This window comes from Populus trichocarpa, chromosome 3 (assembly GCF_000002775.5).
Source record: "Populus trichocarpa isolate Nisqually-1 chromosome 3, P.trichocarpa_v4.1, whole genome shotgun sequence".
Lineage (NCBI taxonomy): Eukaryota > Viridiplantae > Streptophyta > Magnoliopsida > Malpighiales > Salicaceae > Populus > Populus trichocarpa.
The window spans coordinates 15,205,559-15,219,583 of NC_037287.2; the positions used below are offsets into that span (position 1 = coordinate 15,205,559).

Here is a 14,025-nt window from a genome sequence, read left to right on the forward strand (position 1 = left end):
GAAAGGTGCCCTCTAATTTGTTCATTTTATCATATTTGATATTTATCTTGTTTGATTGCTATTTTTTAAATTTTTTTTCAATTTTATCAATTAGCATTTGATTTTTATATCAAAGTCGATCCTCAATTTTTTATTTTTATATTTTTTTTATCTTTCTTCTCAATTGAAATTATTTTTTAATTTCATCACTCATCATTTTGCTTTATTTTATTTTTATATTAAAGTTGGTCCTCATTCTTTTAATTGCTATTTTTTTTTTGCTCTAGACCCTTTTTAGAATTGATTTTTTTTTTAATTTCATCATTCAATATTAGATTTATTGGGAGTTGGGTTTTATCATTTTTTTGGTGCGATGATATGGGTCTCACAACCCGGGTCTCATATGAAATCATTTCAATCTCATGACCTAGGTCGCGTGTCCAACGAGTTTGCCAAAGTTAGTTCAAATCTTTTTTCGAATCATTTTTTTAATATTATATATTTTTTCAGCTTCTCCCATCAATATTTTTTTAAGAATTGAGCTTTATATTTTTTTGTAGTTTTTTTTCTAGTTGGTTATTTCGTTCTCATGACCCGACTCGCAAGGTTTGGCGACCTTACTCGGGTTTGCTGGTGTTTTATTTTTTAAAAGTTCTTTTTGTTAACTGATTTTGATTTATTTCATCCTTCTACTTTTAGATTGTTGGAAATTGAGTATTATTATTATTTGCATTTTATAAAGTTAATCAAACTAACTTAAGTTGACTCGTTACTTTTTCTATCTTTTTTTTTTTTTTCAATTTTTCACTTGAATATTTGATTGTCTTTGGATCTAGACTCGTTATTTTTTATTTTTGACAAGCATTTTTTTTATGCATGTCATCTTTATCATTTCCTTTTCTTTTTAGATTTGTTCTATTATTATAGTTGTTTTTTATAATATAAGTAAATAAAATTATTTTATTAGATCCAATAGGGTTTATGATTCAAGTCGTAAATTTTTTCTTTCTTCTTTAAATACACAATGCCTAAACATTGTTTTTTATGTTAAAATTCAACAATCAATTAATTTGTGTCTATTTTCTTTCTGATATACACCTACGTTAGTTCTTTCCATTAAAAGAAATGGTCTCATGCATCATTACATGTGAATTGTCTCAATAGGAATAGATGAAAGTACCTCCTTTAAATCAAAAGAAATTAATGGTCACCTACACTATATGTCACCAAATTTATCTAGATTCAAACCCTAGCAATAGCATATATTTTATTTCATATTTATTGATTTAAACAAATGTTTTTGTTAATTTATATTGAAATTATTGTATGTTGCACGTGTGATCATAAATTTTAATAAAAATAAACTAGAGGATACGATTGATTATTTTTTATATATGTAAAAGTATGATTGATGAATTATGTAAAATATAAAATTTGGTCATACATTCATAGGTTTCCTCGATTTTATATAAAAAGGTCACGAGAAAGAAAAAATTATTGCTAATGAAAATATGGTATAGAAGTCTACCTAAAACTTGATAATAAAAAAACAATTCCTAGTATGAGTGTAAAAGCTGACTCGAATACCTTAATCAATGGAATAAAAAGAACTCAAGGATTGAAAAATAGTTAAAAAGGGACTCGAAGTTGAGGAAAAAATATTTAAAACATGCAATATTTTCCTGGTTGTCTACAAAATAGAAAGAGTAGATTATAAATCAGTCCCAATAGTTTTGCATAATGAATTAAATAGTTCCTCTAGTTTAAAAAATAATTACTAAGCCCCTGTAATTAATAATACCGGTAAATCACATGGCACGACCCGCAAAGAAATGTTATTCCCAGCTCCTCCCTTTATAAAATAACTGAAATTTTAACTTTTTTAAAATAATTCTTTTAATTTGATCCCTTAATTTTTTTTTCCTCCTCCACCCCTGATTGACCCATGTTTTTTTTATTAATCACAGAGATAATACCAAGGATGGTTCTTTAAGAAAAAAATCTATAATAATAATAATAATTTGTAGATGAGCACAAAAGCCATAAAAAAACAAGAGTGGAAGGTCAAAACACACCATTAACCGGAGATTTGAGAGCTCAACTTTAAGAAGTTAAAATGTTAAAGAAGAATTCCAAGAGAGCATAACTTGCCAGTAAAAGAGAAGAACCATCATTTTCCAATCCTTTCTCCATTGATAGATGAAATGAGAATGACAAGCAGTGTTAGTTCTAAGACGACTGGAAAAAAACACAATTAAAGCGTAAATATAATGTGGGCATACAGGAAGGTTCCCAAGGACAAAATAAAAAACTTCTTATGATCGAAACCCTGATCGGTAAAGAAATATATCAAATATCTCAAGTACAAACAAGAAAAATCATCTCAAAGTGTCTGTGCAATGGCTAAATACGGCAGAAAACAATAGGTTCCAAAGAGCAGTTTTTGTTGTGAGAAGGTGGCGAAGCTGAGGTCAAACATAGATATCAGCCATGATACAACAGCATAAATAAATTAATAAATAGTTGATAAACAAATTGAAGCCAAAAGAGAGCAAAACGTACTGAGCTCATTTGCGCCGTCTGGTTGGGGCCAACTCAGGATTGCCTTTTCTCATCATGGCTACAAACTCTTCATAGTTGATCCTTCCATCCTGCAAAAGGAGTTGTGAACATATTATTCCTGCTATTGATGAAGTAATCATAGCATATGTTCGTATTCTCCCACAGCTTTACACATATTAATTAACATTATCAGGAGCGATGAAACTTCCTTTTAAGAATGATCCCCGGGAGCTTCTTATTTAATTGTGCAAGTATATTGGTTAAACAGGTCCCCGGATCCTTACAATTTTATATAAAAGTTTTGGAACCCAAATTTTCTCAGGCATGAAACATTTGTGCACCAAGTTTTGGTAAAAGAAACTATATCTTTCCGTCCCTTGACCTCAAAAAAACAAAATCAGCAGAAAAGGAAGCTTGAAATAAGAAACGCACATGGTCTGTGTCAACTTCTGCAATGATCTCTTTTATTGTTTTTGTATCACCCATATTATATTTCACAAGGGCTTGCTCCAACTCTTCCATTGTGATGTACCTATATATATAAACAAGACAGGCCGATGCTCACATACAAGTACAGGAAAAGAAATTCACAGAAATACCAAGTACAGGAAAAGAAATTCACAGAAATACAAAGTTTTAGAGAAGTAGAAGTAAATACCCGCTCTTGTCCTTGTCGAAATATTCGAAGGCCTTGTATAAATGGTCCTCTCTTTCCATTCTATTCATGTGCATGGTAGCTGTTATAAACTCAATGTAATCGATTGTTCCATTTCCATCCACATCAGCCTGAAAAAGCAGCCCATCAATTTCAGCTGAACCACAGAACAGGTCATCAAAATGAGAAACAACATGCATCTAAAATACCAGAGGTAGCCATAAAGAACTGCCTCAGAAAAATGCAGCATCTCTCTGCTGTTGCTTTGAGCTATATTCTCTTCATTCTTGAGCATTGTAATTGCATTTTAAAGGTATAAGATGAATCTAAAGATTCTATTTTTCCAATTTATCGGTGTGGGTGACGAATTTCCACATCAGTTCTGAATCCTAATGGCTTCATTCTTTAATCCTGATCTGAAACTAGAGGTTCAGTTTGGGAAGAGTTGACTGCTTAAACTGAATAAGAATTGAGAATGATAAATATTTCTGTAGGGCTACCCTAATACTGTTCTTTGTGCATGAATAGAATAAAAGAATCTGAAGGCACCATTAAGCTCAGGTGGAACAGATACATTACCGCTTCCATTAACTGCCTCACTTCAGACTCAGAAAGCTTAGTACCCAGTTTTGGAAGACCAGCTTTCAACTCTTCAAAAGTGATTGTTCCATTGTTGTCCGTGTCCATAGATTTAAACATTTCCTTCAAGCCCATAATTTCTTCTTCAGAAAGGTTTTCAGCAATTACCTAAGAAAGAAGAGACATTTATCACTACAATAAGAACAGCAAGCATTTTCTTTCCTGCTTATGCCTTTGGTTTCTTTGCATTTAGAACATGGTATCCCACCTTGACCTTTCTAATTTCAAATAATCGTACATTAAAAAATATGATACTACAATCTTCAACCAAAAAGAGAATTTCTCACCTTCAGTGCTACTTTTTTTAGTTTGTTCATTGCCCTAAATTGTTTCATTCTCGTTAAAACAGCAATATCAAGAGGCTTATCAGAGGCACCATCTTCTCGCATCCATGGATGATCTGCATGGCATTTTTAGTCTAATCAAGTCTCCTCCTTCACTTTCAAAGGAAAAGGAGATTAAAGCAAAACTTTATACAAGATGTTTTCAAAAAGTGAACTGGGGAAAGGAGGCATGATGAAAATAACATAGCAGTCCTCAATGCCAATCAAGCAAACACGTGCACACAATTGCTTTACTACACAAATAGAAGAATCTAATCTTCTTGTTAAATGGGGGATGGCTTGGACACTTGGATCAAGCGATGGCCAGTAAAGATGCCAAGTTCCAACCAACAACAATGAAAACAAGCATATGGGACTTCATGCAATCATATCTATAAACCATGAATGACACACTTTAGGGATGAAGCAGGACTAAGAGAAAATGGAGAAGAAGAAATCAGATGCAGAACTTTAGGAGTCAAGAATTGAAAACCTTCAAACCACTTTTATCTCGAAAAAGAACTTGCTTCGCCAGTGAAACTTACTTAGAACTTCAACTGCTGAAATCCGTTCCTTTGGATCAGCTCTTACCATCTGCTTCACAAGATCTTTGGCACTACTAGATATGGAAGGCCATGGATCAGAAGAGAAATCAATATGTCCCCGGAGAATAGAATCAAAGATGACCTGTTCAGTATCTGCATACGAAACAAAGAAAAAAGGTGAGAGGCAAGACCACCAACCACATCTGAGCACTGTACATTACCTATTATTCTGTTCACCATGCACTCAAAAATGGAGTAGAAATCTTAACTACATCAACTTCACTTAGAGGAACTAAATGTATAACCAGCAAAGTTTTAAGTTATGTCAAGTACATTCTTCAGAAAGGTTGCACATGTATAACATACATCAGAACAATGATAATCAGCTGTGTTTCCAAATTTTCTAATCTCAATTAAGTTCGAAAGCCACACCTCCCCAGAATGGTGGGACACCACTGAGAAGAATATATAATATGACCCCTGCACTCCAAATGTCAACCTCGGCTCCATAGTTTCGTCGCAATACTTCAGGAGCTACATAATAAGCACTTCCAACAAGGTCTTTAAACACATCTCCTGCAAACACACAGAGAATTGGAGTTAAGATGTATCACCAGCAAATCATCAAGAATAATAATATTTCTTATCATTCGTAAAATGTAACATTTAACTACATGACAAGGTGATAAGATAGATTCTTACAGTGCAATATGTAAATATAAATAATAAGTCATAACTTTAAGGCATTATAATTATAGTGCCTTCAATTAACCATAAAACAATCACCTGGCTTAAAAAATACAGAGAGCCCAAAATCAGTAGCCTTCAAAGGCGAATCCTCATGAGTACTCAAAAAGAGGAAATTCTCGGGCTTCAAGTCCCTATGAATCACTCCCATTGTATGACAATTGTGCACAACAGTCACAATTTGCCTACACAAATTGGCTGCGGCTCTCTCTGAATAATGCCCTTTTGCTATTATCCGATCAAACAACTCCCCTCCTTCACACAACTCCATTATTAAATTCACTGAATGCTGATCCTCATAAGCTCCCTTCAATTCCACTATATTCCTATTGCAAGGAAACTAAAAGATTTCAGATTCGTATTTTTAACTAATCAAGAAAATTTAAACAGCTCAGATTTGTATCTTTGATTAACCGAAGAGATAGAAAACCCAAATTTTCTGTTTTACTGAATCAACCGAACTAAAGATCAAATTTGGATATTTTGATTGACCAAAATAACTAAAAGCACAAAACGTTGCATTTCCCTAATCAACCAAAAACCTAAAAAGCAAAAAATTCGCATCTTTAACTAATCAAAGAACCAAAGAGCTGAAATTTCTAATCAATCAATATGAGAACTTAAGAATGTCTATCCTTGCAAGCCCCCCTTCAATTTTACCATATTCCTACTACATAGAAACTCAAAGAGTTTAAATTTTGCAGATTTTTAATAAATCAAATTCATAATAAGCACATATTCGCATTATGATTTGACCAACAATAAGGATCACAAATTTTGCTTTTAAAAAAAAAAAGTTAAACTAAGTCCTTAAAAGCTCAAAAAGATTTTTTTCCCCCATTAACCAGAGACAGACAGCTAAAGAGCTCAATTTTGCATTTTTAATTAACCAAAGGAACTAAATTGCTAAAAAAAAATTTCATTTTAATTAACCAAATAATAACTAAACAGATCAATTAAGCTACTCCAATCAATCGAAACGGCAAATAGAAACGTCGTTCAAACCTGCAATTTAAGTTAATTAAGCTTGATTCTGCATTTTGAGTTAATCAAATTAATAAACCGGAATGAGTCGTTTTGGATCAGTGTTGACCTGTGACCAGTAAGGTGATGCATGATCTGTACTTCACGGCGAACATCTTCAATATCATCACGGTTGATGAGCTTCCGAGACGCAATTGACTTGCAAGCGAAATGCTGTTTAGTCTCCTTGTGAGTAACCAAGTACGTGACTCCAAACTGGCCGCGACCAAGCTCGCGACCAAATATGTATGTGTTTCGTACATCCTCCCTCGGCCGGCCAAGGACTCTGCCGACTGCGGTGGATCCGGAGGCCGAGGAGTGGTGGTGGTGCTGAGATCGCGGCGGTGGAGTGGCAGTTGGAGGTAGGACTTTTATAACACCATTGGGAGGAGTGTTGTGGTGGTCGGTGGTGGTGGTGGTGGTGGAGGAGGAGGAGGGGAGGCTGTTGCAGTTTCCCATTTCGTGAGAGGCTATTTTGGTCAAATGAGAGTCAATGACGATGAACGAGAGAGCAGTTAAGAGTTAAGACAAGGGGAGGGACATGGGGGAGTCCTGTCTTGTTGATGGAGGGAGAAGGATTAAATTACCAAAAAGAGCTTGGTTTGGGTTGATTTACGGTGTAAGAGGCGTATGTTGAATTGTGTGTGCGTGGATTCCGCTGGCCAACCAGTTGAGGGTTTCCACTAAAAATATTTTGTGATGCGAATCCCAAAACATAAGTATTTAATCCTCTTAATTAATTTTGTAATTCACATCTTGATTTTTAATTAATTAGAACGGTATTTCCAGTTGATACAACTACTACGGTACTCACTTCTTATCGATTCGATCCCGCATTATGATTTATAAGGAAGACAGTGGCGTTATGAATACTGATAAAATTTGTTAATTGAGAAATAATATATATATCTACACTTAAAACAATGAATTCAAAAATATATAAAATTATAAATTATAAAAAAATATTGTAAATACTAATTAAAAACTATAATGGAAAATTCATTTTCCTAATAATAATTAAAATATAAATGCAAGTGTAGATATTTTATAAGTATAAGCTATAGAAAAACCTATTGTTATAAGAGTGAAATTAAAAGAAAAATGATCAAAATAAGAAAGACACTAAATATAGGTACCATGTTAAAAGTTATAGGAAAGATACATTTTAACTCATTAACTTTAAAAATTATGTAAATTTCAACACCTCAATTTTTTTCCAATTCAATTTTGGTACATAAGTTTATTTTTGTTATGTTTTAGTCTATGGTTGGTAGAGACAAAAGAGAGATCGTTGGATTCCAACAGTAAAGAGAGAAACGTTATTGACATTGATTTAGGCTACCAAAATGTTTGATATTTGTGTCAAATAGTTTGGTTTAATGATGAGGATTCATATTAGGTATTTATTTACCTTAAAATTTCCTGAAAAAACAGATCTAGACTCGGTAGATTTTTTATTTCGAGTTAATTTTGGTTTTTGAGGTGTTTTTTTGGTTTTTTAAAACCATGTATATGTTTATCATGATCCCTAAGGTGTTTTTGTAGGTGTTTTGGGTCAAAATAGATTGGAAAATAGGGCTTTGGATGTAAAAAAACCTCTAGCTTTAATTTTTCGACCACCACAATGGGCGAAATCTGGATATAATAGACGACACGTTGGGTGGTTTTTTTTAAAAAAAAATTGGAAGGACAACATGTTGTTCGCCCTAAATACAACAAAAAAAATAAGAGGCGAGTCATGTGAGCCTTAACAAAATAGGCTAGGTGGGCTGACTTGACTTTACAAGCCCAACAATGCCTAGTCTATTCTTTTATTTTAAATTTTTTTTATTTTTTATTTATATGCAGATTAATACCTCTTTTCTCTGTCATTTTGTTTAGAGAACCTCTTTTAAATGATAAATGTTTTTTTGGTTATGCTTTAAAATTTTGAAGAGTTTTTTTGATTTATCTATAATTGTTTTTTTTTTTTAATCTTTTGTATAGATGAAATTTATTTTTGAAAATAAAAGAATTTTCTTTTCAGATAATATTTTTAATATGTGCAACCTTGAATAATATTTTTTTTCTCTTTTTATTTTATTCAATCAATTTAATTTGTCTCTATTTCTATTATTATTTAATTGAATAAAAAAATATTTTAATAAATAAATTTAGCAAACACAACCGGGTAAATATCTCATCTTGCAAGATTAAATATTTTTTTATAAATAATTTTTTTTCTAATTCTTTTTTAAAATTAATGTTTTTTATATTGTTTTTTTCTCAATCTTTTTATTTATACGTAGATTAATACTCATTCTTTCTTTTATTTTGTTTAGAAAACCTCTTTTAAATGAGTGATATTTTTTTGGTATGAATTTAAAATTTGAAGATTTTTTCTTATTCATCTATAATTTTTTTTTTATCTTTTGTATAGATGAACTTTATTTTTGAAAAAAAATATTTTCAAATAATATTTATAATATGTGAAGCATTGAATAATATTTTTTTTATTCAATAAATTTAATTTGTATCTCTGTTTTTATTATCATTTGATTGAATAAAAAATATATTTTAATAAATTAATTTAAAAAATAAAACCTGATAAATATCTCATATTGTGAGATTAAATATCGTAATCTATATTTGTCTTTTAATTTTTCAAGTTTTATTTTTGTATATCGTTTATGAGTTTTTTTATTTATTTATTAACATAGATAGTTTTTGATTTGTTTGATTACTTGTATGCATAATGTTTTTTTATTTTCACTATTTTTTTATTTAAAAATGAAAAAAAAACATATTAATAAAATTATTTTTAATTTAATCTAACGAGATTGATTTGGTTCACAGGTCACAACCAACTCCATCCATCAAATGTGAATCGTCTGGGTTGTGGAATTATCATGGAGTTGAGCTGTTGCTTCCATTGGAGAGGTTTGGATCCTGCTGCCCATGTTTTATTTACTTCTCATTGAGTAGTCATGTTTTTAAACATTTTTTTTAAATACAAAATATTATTAAAATTAAAAAAAAAACAAAAAAAGCCTTTTGTTGCTGACCCTATTATGCACACAAATATATTTGTACCATGGATTGCACTGTACAATCTACAATGTAATTTTAATTGTTCCTAAGGTGCAAAGATTTACAGTATAGTCCCTATAGTTTTTGTTTATCATCTTTAGTCCTTGTAATCTTAATTTCATACACTTCAGTCATATAATTTTATTTCTATCATGTTTCAATCCTTCAAACTTAAAGAGGAGAGAGAAAGAAATAAGAAAGGGGGAGAAGACACATAAAAAAACTAAGGGCCATAAATAAAATTATTAATTTAATTTTAAAATTAAATAAAAAAATAACTAGGAGGCAAAGAGGTTTTTTAACTTTTTATTTCCTGTACAGTATAATAAATTTACTTGCAAATTTATTTTCTTGAACTTGCATTTAGGGAAGTTTTATTCATTTCATTATGGTTTTTTTTTATAATTATTAAATAGTCCTAGGAGCAATTGAGTATTTTAATATATATATATATATATATATATTAAAAGAAAAAATATTTGACAAGTGTAAAGAGGAGCTGCACTTTTTTGTGCGGCACGTGCGAGCTTCTGCAATAGTTAAACATTTTCTTTTGAAATTGCATCGTTATTATAACCAAGTTGTTGATTTAAGATGCTAACTTGAAGTTATTTTTTTATTTACTTTTTTTTATTATTATTTTTTATTCATATTATTAAAATTACACGAGTTAATTAAACCCAAGTCAATCATTCAATTCTCGATTTTTTTTCTTCTTTAAAAACATTTGGACTGCCTTTACATCATTTATTTATGATGGGAAAAAATTAGGTTGGTCGGCGGACCATCTATCTAGGAACTATCCATTTTAAAGCCCTATCGGATGGATTTGCTTCCGGGCCTTGTTCGCTGCGACTTGCAAGGCAAAATAGGCAACGGATAAAGGAAGAAAAGATTAGACAAACAAAATCTTGTAGAACTTCAAATTTGCGTCTGCCGGGAGTCGAACCCGGGTCTATTGCTTGGAAGGCAATTATCCTAACCGTTGGACTACAAACTCTTCTGGTTGCAATTTAATGATCTGTCAACATTATCATTATAACTACTTTCTGGAGATGAAACCAACGACAATGAATCGTGATATTGGAACATGCAGTATTTCCTTGGGAAATTCGTGTGTTTGGATTCTAATGTTCACTGTTTTTATGATTTGATTCTCCAGCGAAAGATTCATTACTTGATGTGGTCATTACAGCAACTATGAAGCTCATTATATACATCTCAATATATTTGGCAAGTAGATTTGTCTCCATCACTAGAACAAGGCAACGGTCCATGATCTACTTGATTCATGTTTATAACAAGCTTAAAAAGAGGACCATAGCGTTGCATATTGTGTTAGAATAAAAAAAAATTCACAAGTTCTTATAATTACTAACCATGTGATTCATGTTTTGTCACGAGTTGAATAAATCAACAAAAAAAAATATATATACAAGATTTTTCAATGTATTCTTGGATATAAAAAATTATCAATAATAAATTAAAATGCCTATACATATATCTAATTAAATTAATTAATATTTGATTAATAGATAATTAAGATTAATATATTTAAGCTCGCAACATAGATCATACACTTAGTTGTGTCTAATAACTTTGATTCTTAGGATATTTTTTTTGTTCAATCAAATGATGATTATGAATATCAATAAAAGGTATAAAAAGTCATCAATGAAAGAAAATTGAATAAAATTATGAATCATACCTATCAAATAACCCCTTATTGAATTATTAAATTAAAAAAAAAATATGGATCAACCTGGATTAATTTACTAATCTCACAACCAAGGGCACATGATTAAGATAGATCCATAGAGAGGAAAGTAAAAAGAAAAACACAAAGATCAATTCTAAAAAAATTATATGTTGAAAGATGAAATAAAAAAAATACTTTTTTTTAAAAGATCAAAGTCAAACTATGCTTACCTTTAAAACCTGTAATCATGGTCATTAGACCGAGACTGACCACGAAGAAGAAAAATTCAAAAATCAACGAAGTAAAATTCTCAATAAAAAAAATGCTTAACAACGAAACAAAAAACATAATTTAAAAAAGCAACGAAAAAAAAACCCGAGTCAACATAGGATCAAGTTAAACCCACAAAAAGAAAAGTGAAAAAAAAAAATTAAATTTTGAACGATGAAATTAAAAATAAATCAATTTTATAAAAGAACTTAAAAGAATAAAACTCAACTCGTGTTAATCTTTGAAACCCGTAACCTTAATCACGAGAACATAACTAACCCATAGAAGGGTAAAAAACAATGAAGAAAAATTTCAACTAAAAAAATACCAAGGGATTAAATTGGGAAAAAATGAAATAAGAAAATCATCAAAAAAAAAAATAGGGACCAAATTCGATAAAAATCAAATGTTTAGAAATGAAATTGAAAACAAAATTTAATTATTAAAATAGCATAAAAAGATTAAAAGAAATGGAAACTAAATTTGACATGAAAATCAAATTAAACTAAATGATAGGGATGAAATTGAAGAAAAAAATCAATTAAAATAAGACAAAAAAAGATATAATAATAAAAAAATAATGACTAAATTCGATATACGAAATAAATGATAGAACACATCCATACTTTGATAAGGAGAAGAGAGCGAAAAGAGGGAGGAGAAGAAAAAAATATATCGAACTTCAAAGCTCTACAACATACACGCACCACACCACCACGTAGATGATGTCAATGCGCCTCCAATGCTACCTTTGAAGGCGGTTTTTAATCGTCGAACGTCACTAGACATGCACCAATAATGTTTTTTTATTAATATTTTATATATACTAAAAGATCAAAGTATCCCTTATCCTTTTCTAGAATAACAAAAAAAGCCAAGATAAAAAGATGAAAAAGCCCTTGTAAGGAAGCTTTAATTTTTTTGATCATAGGAGTATCCAAGTAATTTTACTATATTAAAAAATAAAATTTCAATAAAGCCCCTCCACTAACCAATTATTACAAAAACAGTAACTATAAAAATATCAAAATACCCCTAACCATTAATGAAAAAGATAATTTTTTTAAAGGTAATCTAGTTATTTTACTGTGCACAAAATAAAAGAATGAAAATTTCCTGATACGACCTTCAAACATTTTGATTCCAAAGAAAGGTAATCATTTCACTTTACATAACATATTTAAAAGGATAAATATATCTTTATTAATATGGAAATAACAAATGAATCCTATAAAATTACAAAAATACCTCCAATAGCTAGGCATTTGGATGGTTTTTAGAGGGGTAAAATAGAAAAAAATACTTTAGACTATCAACATTGTTTTTCGCATGTGTTTTAGTATTTCTTAATATATACTTATAATATAATTATAATTGGTGGAGGGAATTCAAGGAGGTGGTCCATTGCAATTTTTCAGGAACAAGGAATAGTTGGTTTCAAGCTATCTTTCAATCACTTAGGCATCCAATTCCATTATATGTTTTGACAAATAACAACGACAATATTGACGGATAATATTACACCGCTACTTTTCGCCGGAAATAGCACCAGAAAATTTTATAAGTTTTGTGTGTGTACCAGAAAATTGTAGATTCCTATCAATATTTCTGTTTCCATGCTTACAAGTCAAAAAGTTTAAGTAAAGAAGCCAAGACAGATAAAAAAAAATCCATACTTTAATAGAAAAAGTTCTTGAAGGTAAGCAGTGAATTTTAATGGGATGTTATTATTTTAGTCATGATTGGCAGGGTGGGAGATCGCTAAAATTTATTTATTTATTTATTTTAATTGTTTTGATGTGTTGATGTTAAAAATAAATTTTAAAAAAATAAATATATTTTTAATGAATTTCCAGTGACATGTTTTTTCAAAAATAACTGCCTTCCGAACACCACTTCGTCTGGAACGATATTGTCATCCAGCATTAGCAGACAATGTGAAAGCAACCTGATTTTATTCCTGCGGAATAATGTCGGCTGAATTGTCTTTCTATATTGCTTAATTTACCATGATATACTTCTTGTCAGTAGTATATAGCAAATTTAATGTATGGTGACTGGTAGAGTTACTGTAGCTCGGCACTTCTGCTAAGCTATTAATGATCATAATTTTCAACATCAAACTAAAGATACAAAGCACTAGTGATTACTGCTGGCAAACCGAGTACTGAAAATGTGAACTTCTTTTTTATGGTTCGTTGTTCAAAAACTGGAACCTCACACACACAAGCACGTGAATTGAAAGATACAAAGATCGGTGTTTGCTGTTTAAGTATCCTGGAAATCGAGCGAGAGGTTAAGATACAAAGGGAAACTGAACGGGACAGATTATTTATTATAGAATATTTCCATATAGGAAATGGTGATCATTGGGAGGTTAAGATGTATGCAGGGAACTGTAAAATGGAACAAATTCTTGTGGCAGACAGAGTGATTTTTATAGGCCGATTCTGACAGGATTCCGACGAAGAAAATCTGTTTTCCCCGAGATGGAGAATAGACAGGAAAAAAAAG

At 30.6% G+C, this 14,025-nt stretch overlaps 1 protein-coding gene and 1 non-coding gene across 2 annotated transcripts; both read right to left on the reverse strand.

Annotated features, from left to right (window-relative positions):
- Positions 1-2,218: 2,218 nt before the first annotated feature.
- On the reverse strand, positions 2,219-7,135 carry LOC7458208 (calcium-dependent protein kinase 1). The gene is made up of 10 exons (XM_024598251.2): positions 6,544-7,135; positions 5,490-5,776; positions 5,136-5,279; positions 4,704-4,856; positions 4,123-4,235; positions 3,776-3,943; positions 3,200-3,327; positions 2,974-3,073; positions 2,542-2,630; positions 2,219-2,444 (listed from the first exon to the last, which is right to left on the reverse strand). The coding sequence occupies exons 1-9, from the start codon at positions 6,930-6,932 to the stop codon at positions 2,547-2,549; spliced, it is 1,566 nt and encodes a 521-aa protein (XP_024454019.2). The 5' UTR covers positions 6,933-7,135; the 3' UTR covers positions 2,219-2,444; positions 2,542-2,546.
- Positions 7,136-10,470: 3,335 nt separating this feature from the next.
- On the reverse strand, positions 10,471-10,542 carry TRNAG-UCC (transfer RNA glycine (anticodon UCC)). The gene has a single exon. It is a non-coding gene; the product is annotated as a tRNA-Gly (tRNA).
- Positions 10,543-14,025: the final 3,483 nt, after the last annotated feature.

Excerpts from the sequence above, each read along its gene's own strand:
- LOC7458208 (XM_024598251.2), bottom strand. The coding sequence starts at position 6,932 with ATGGGAAACTGCAACAGCCTCCCCTCCTCCTCCTCCACCACCACCACC. Across the intron at positions 4,857-5,135 it reads TGTCCCACCATTCTGGGGAG|ATACTGAACAGGTCATCTTT; the intron begins GTGTGGCTTTCG and ends TTTCGTATGCAG. Across the intron at positions 4,236-4,703 it reads TTCAGCAGTTGAAGTTCTAA|ATCATCCATGGATGCGAGAA; the intron begins GTAAGTTTCACT and ends AATGCCATGCAG.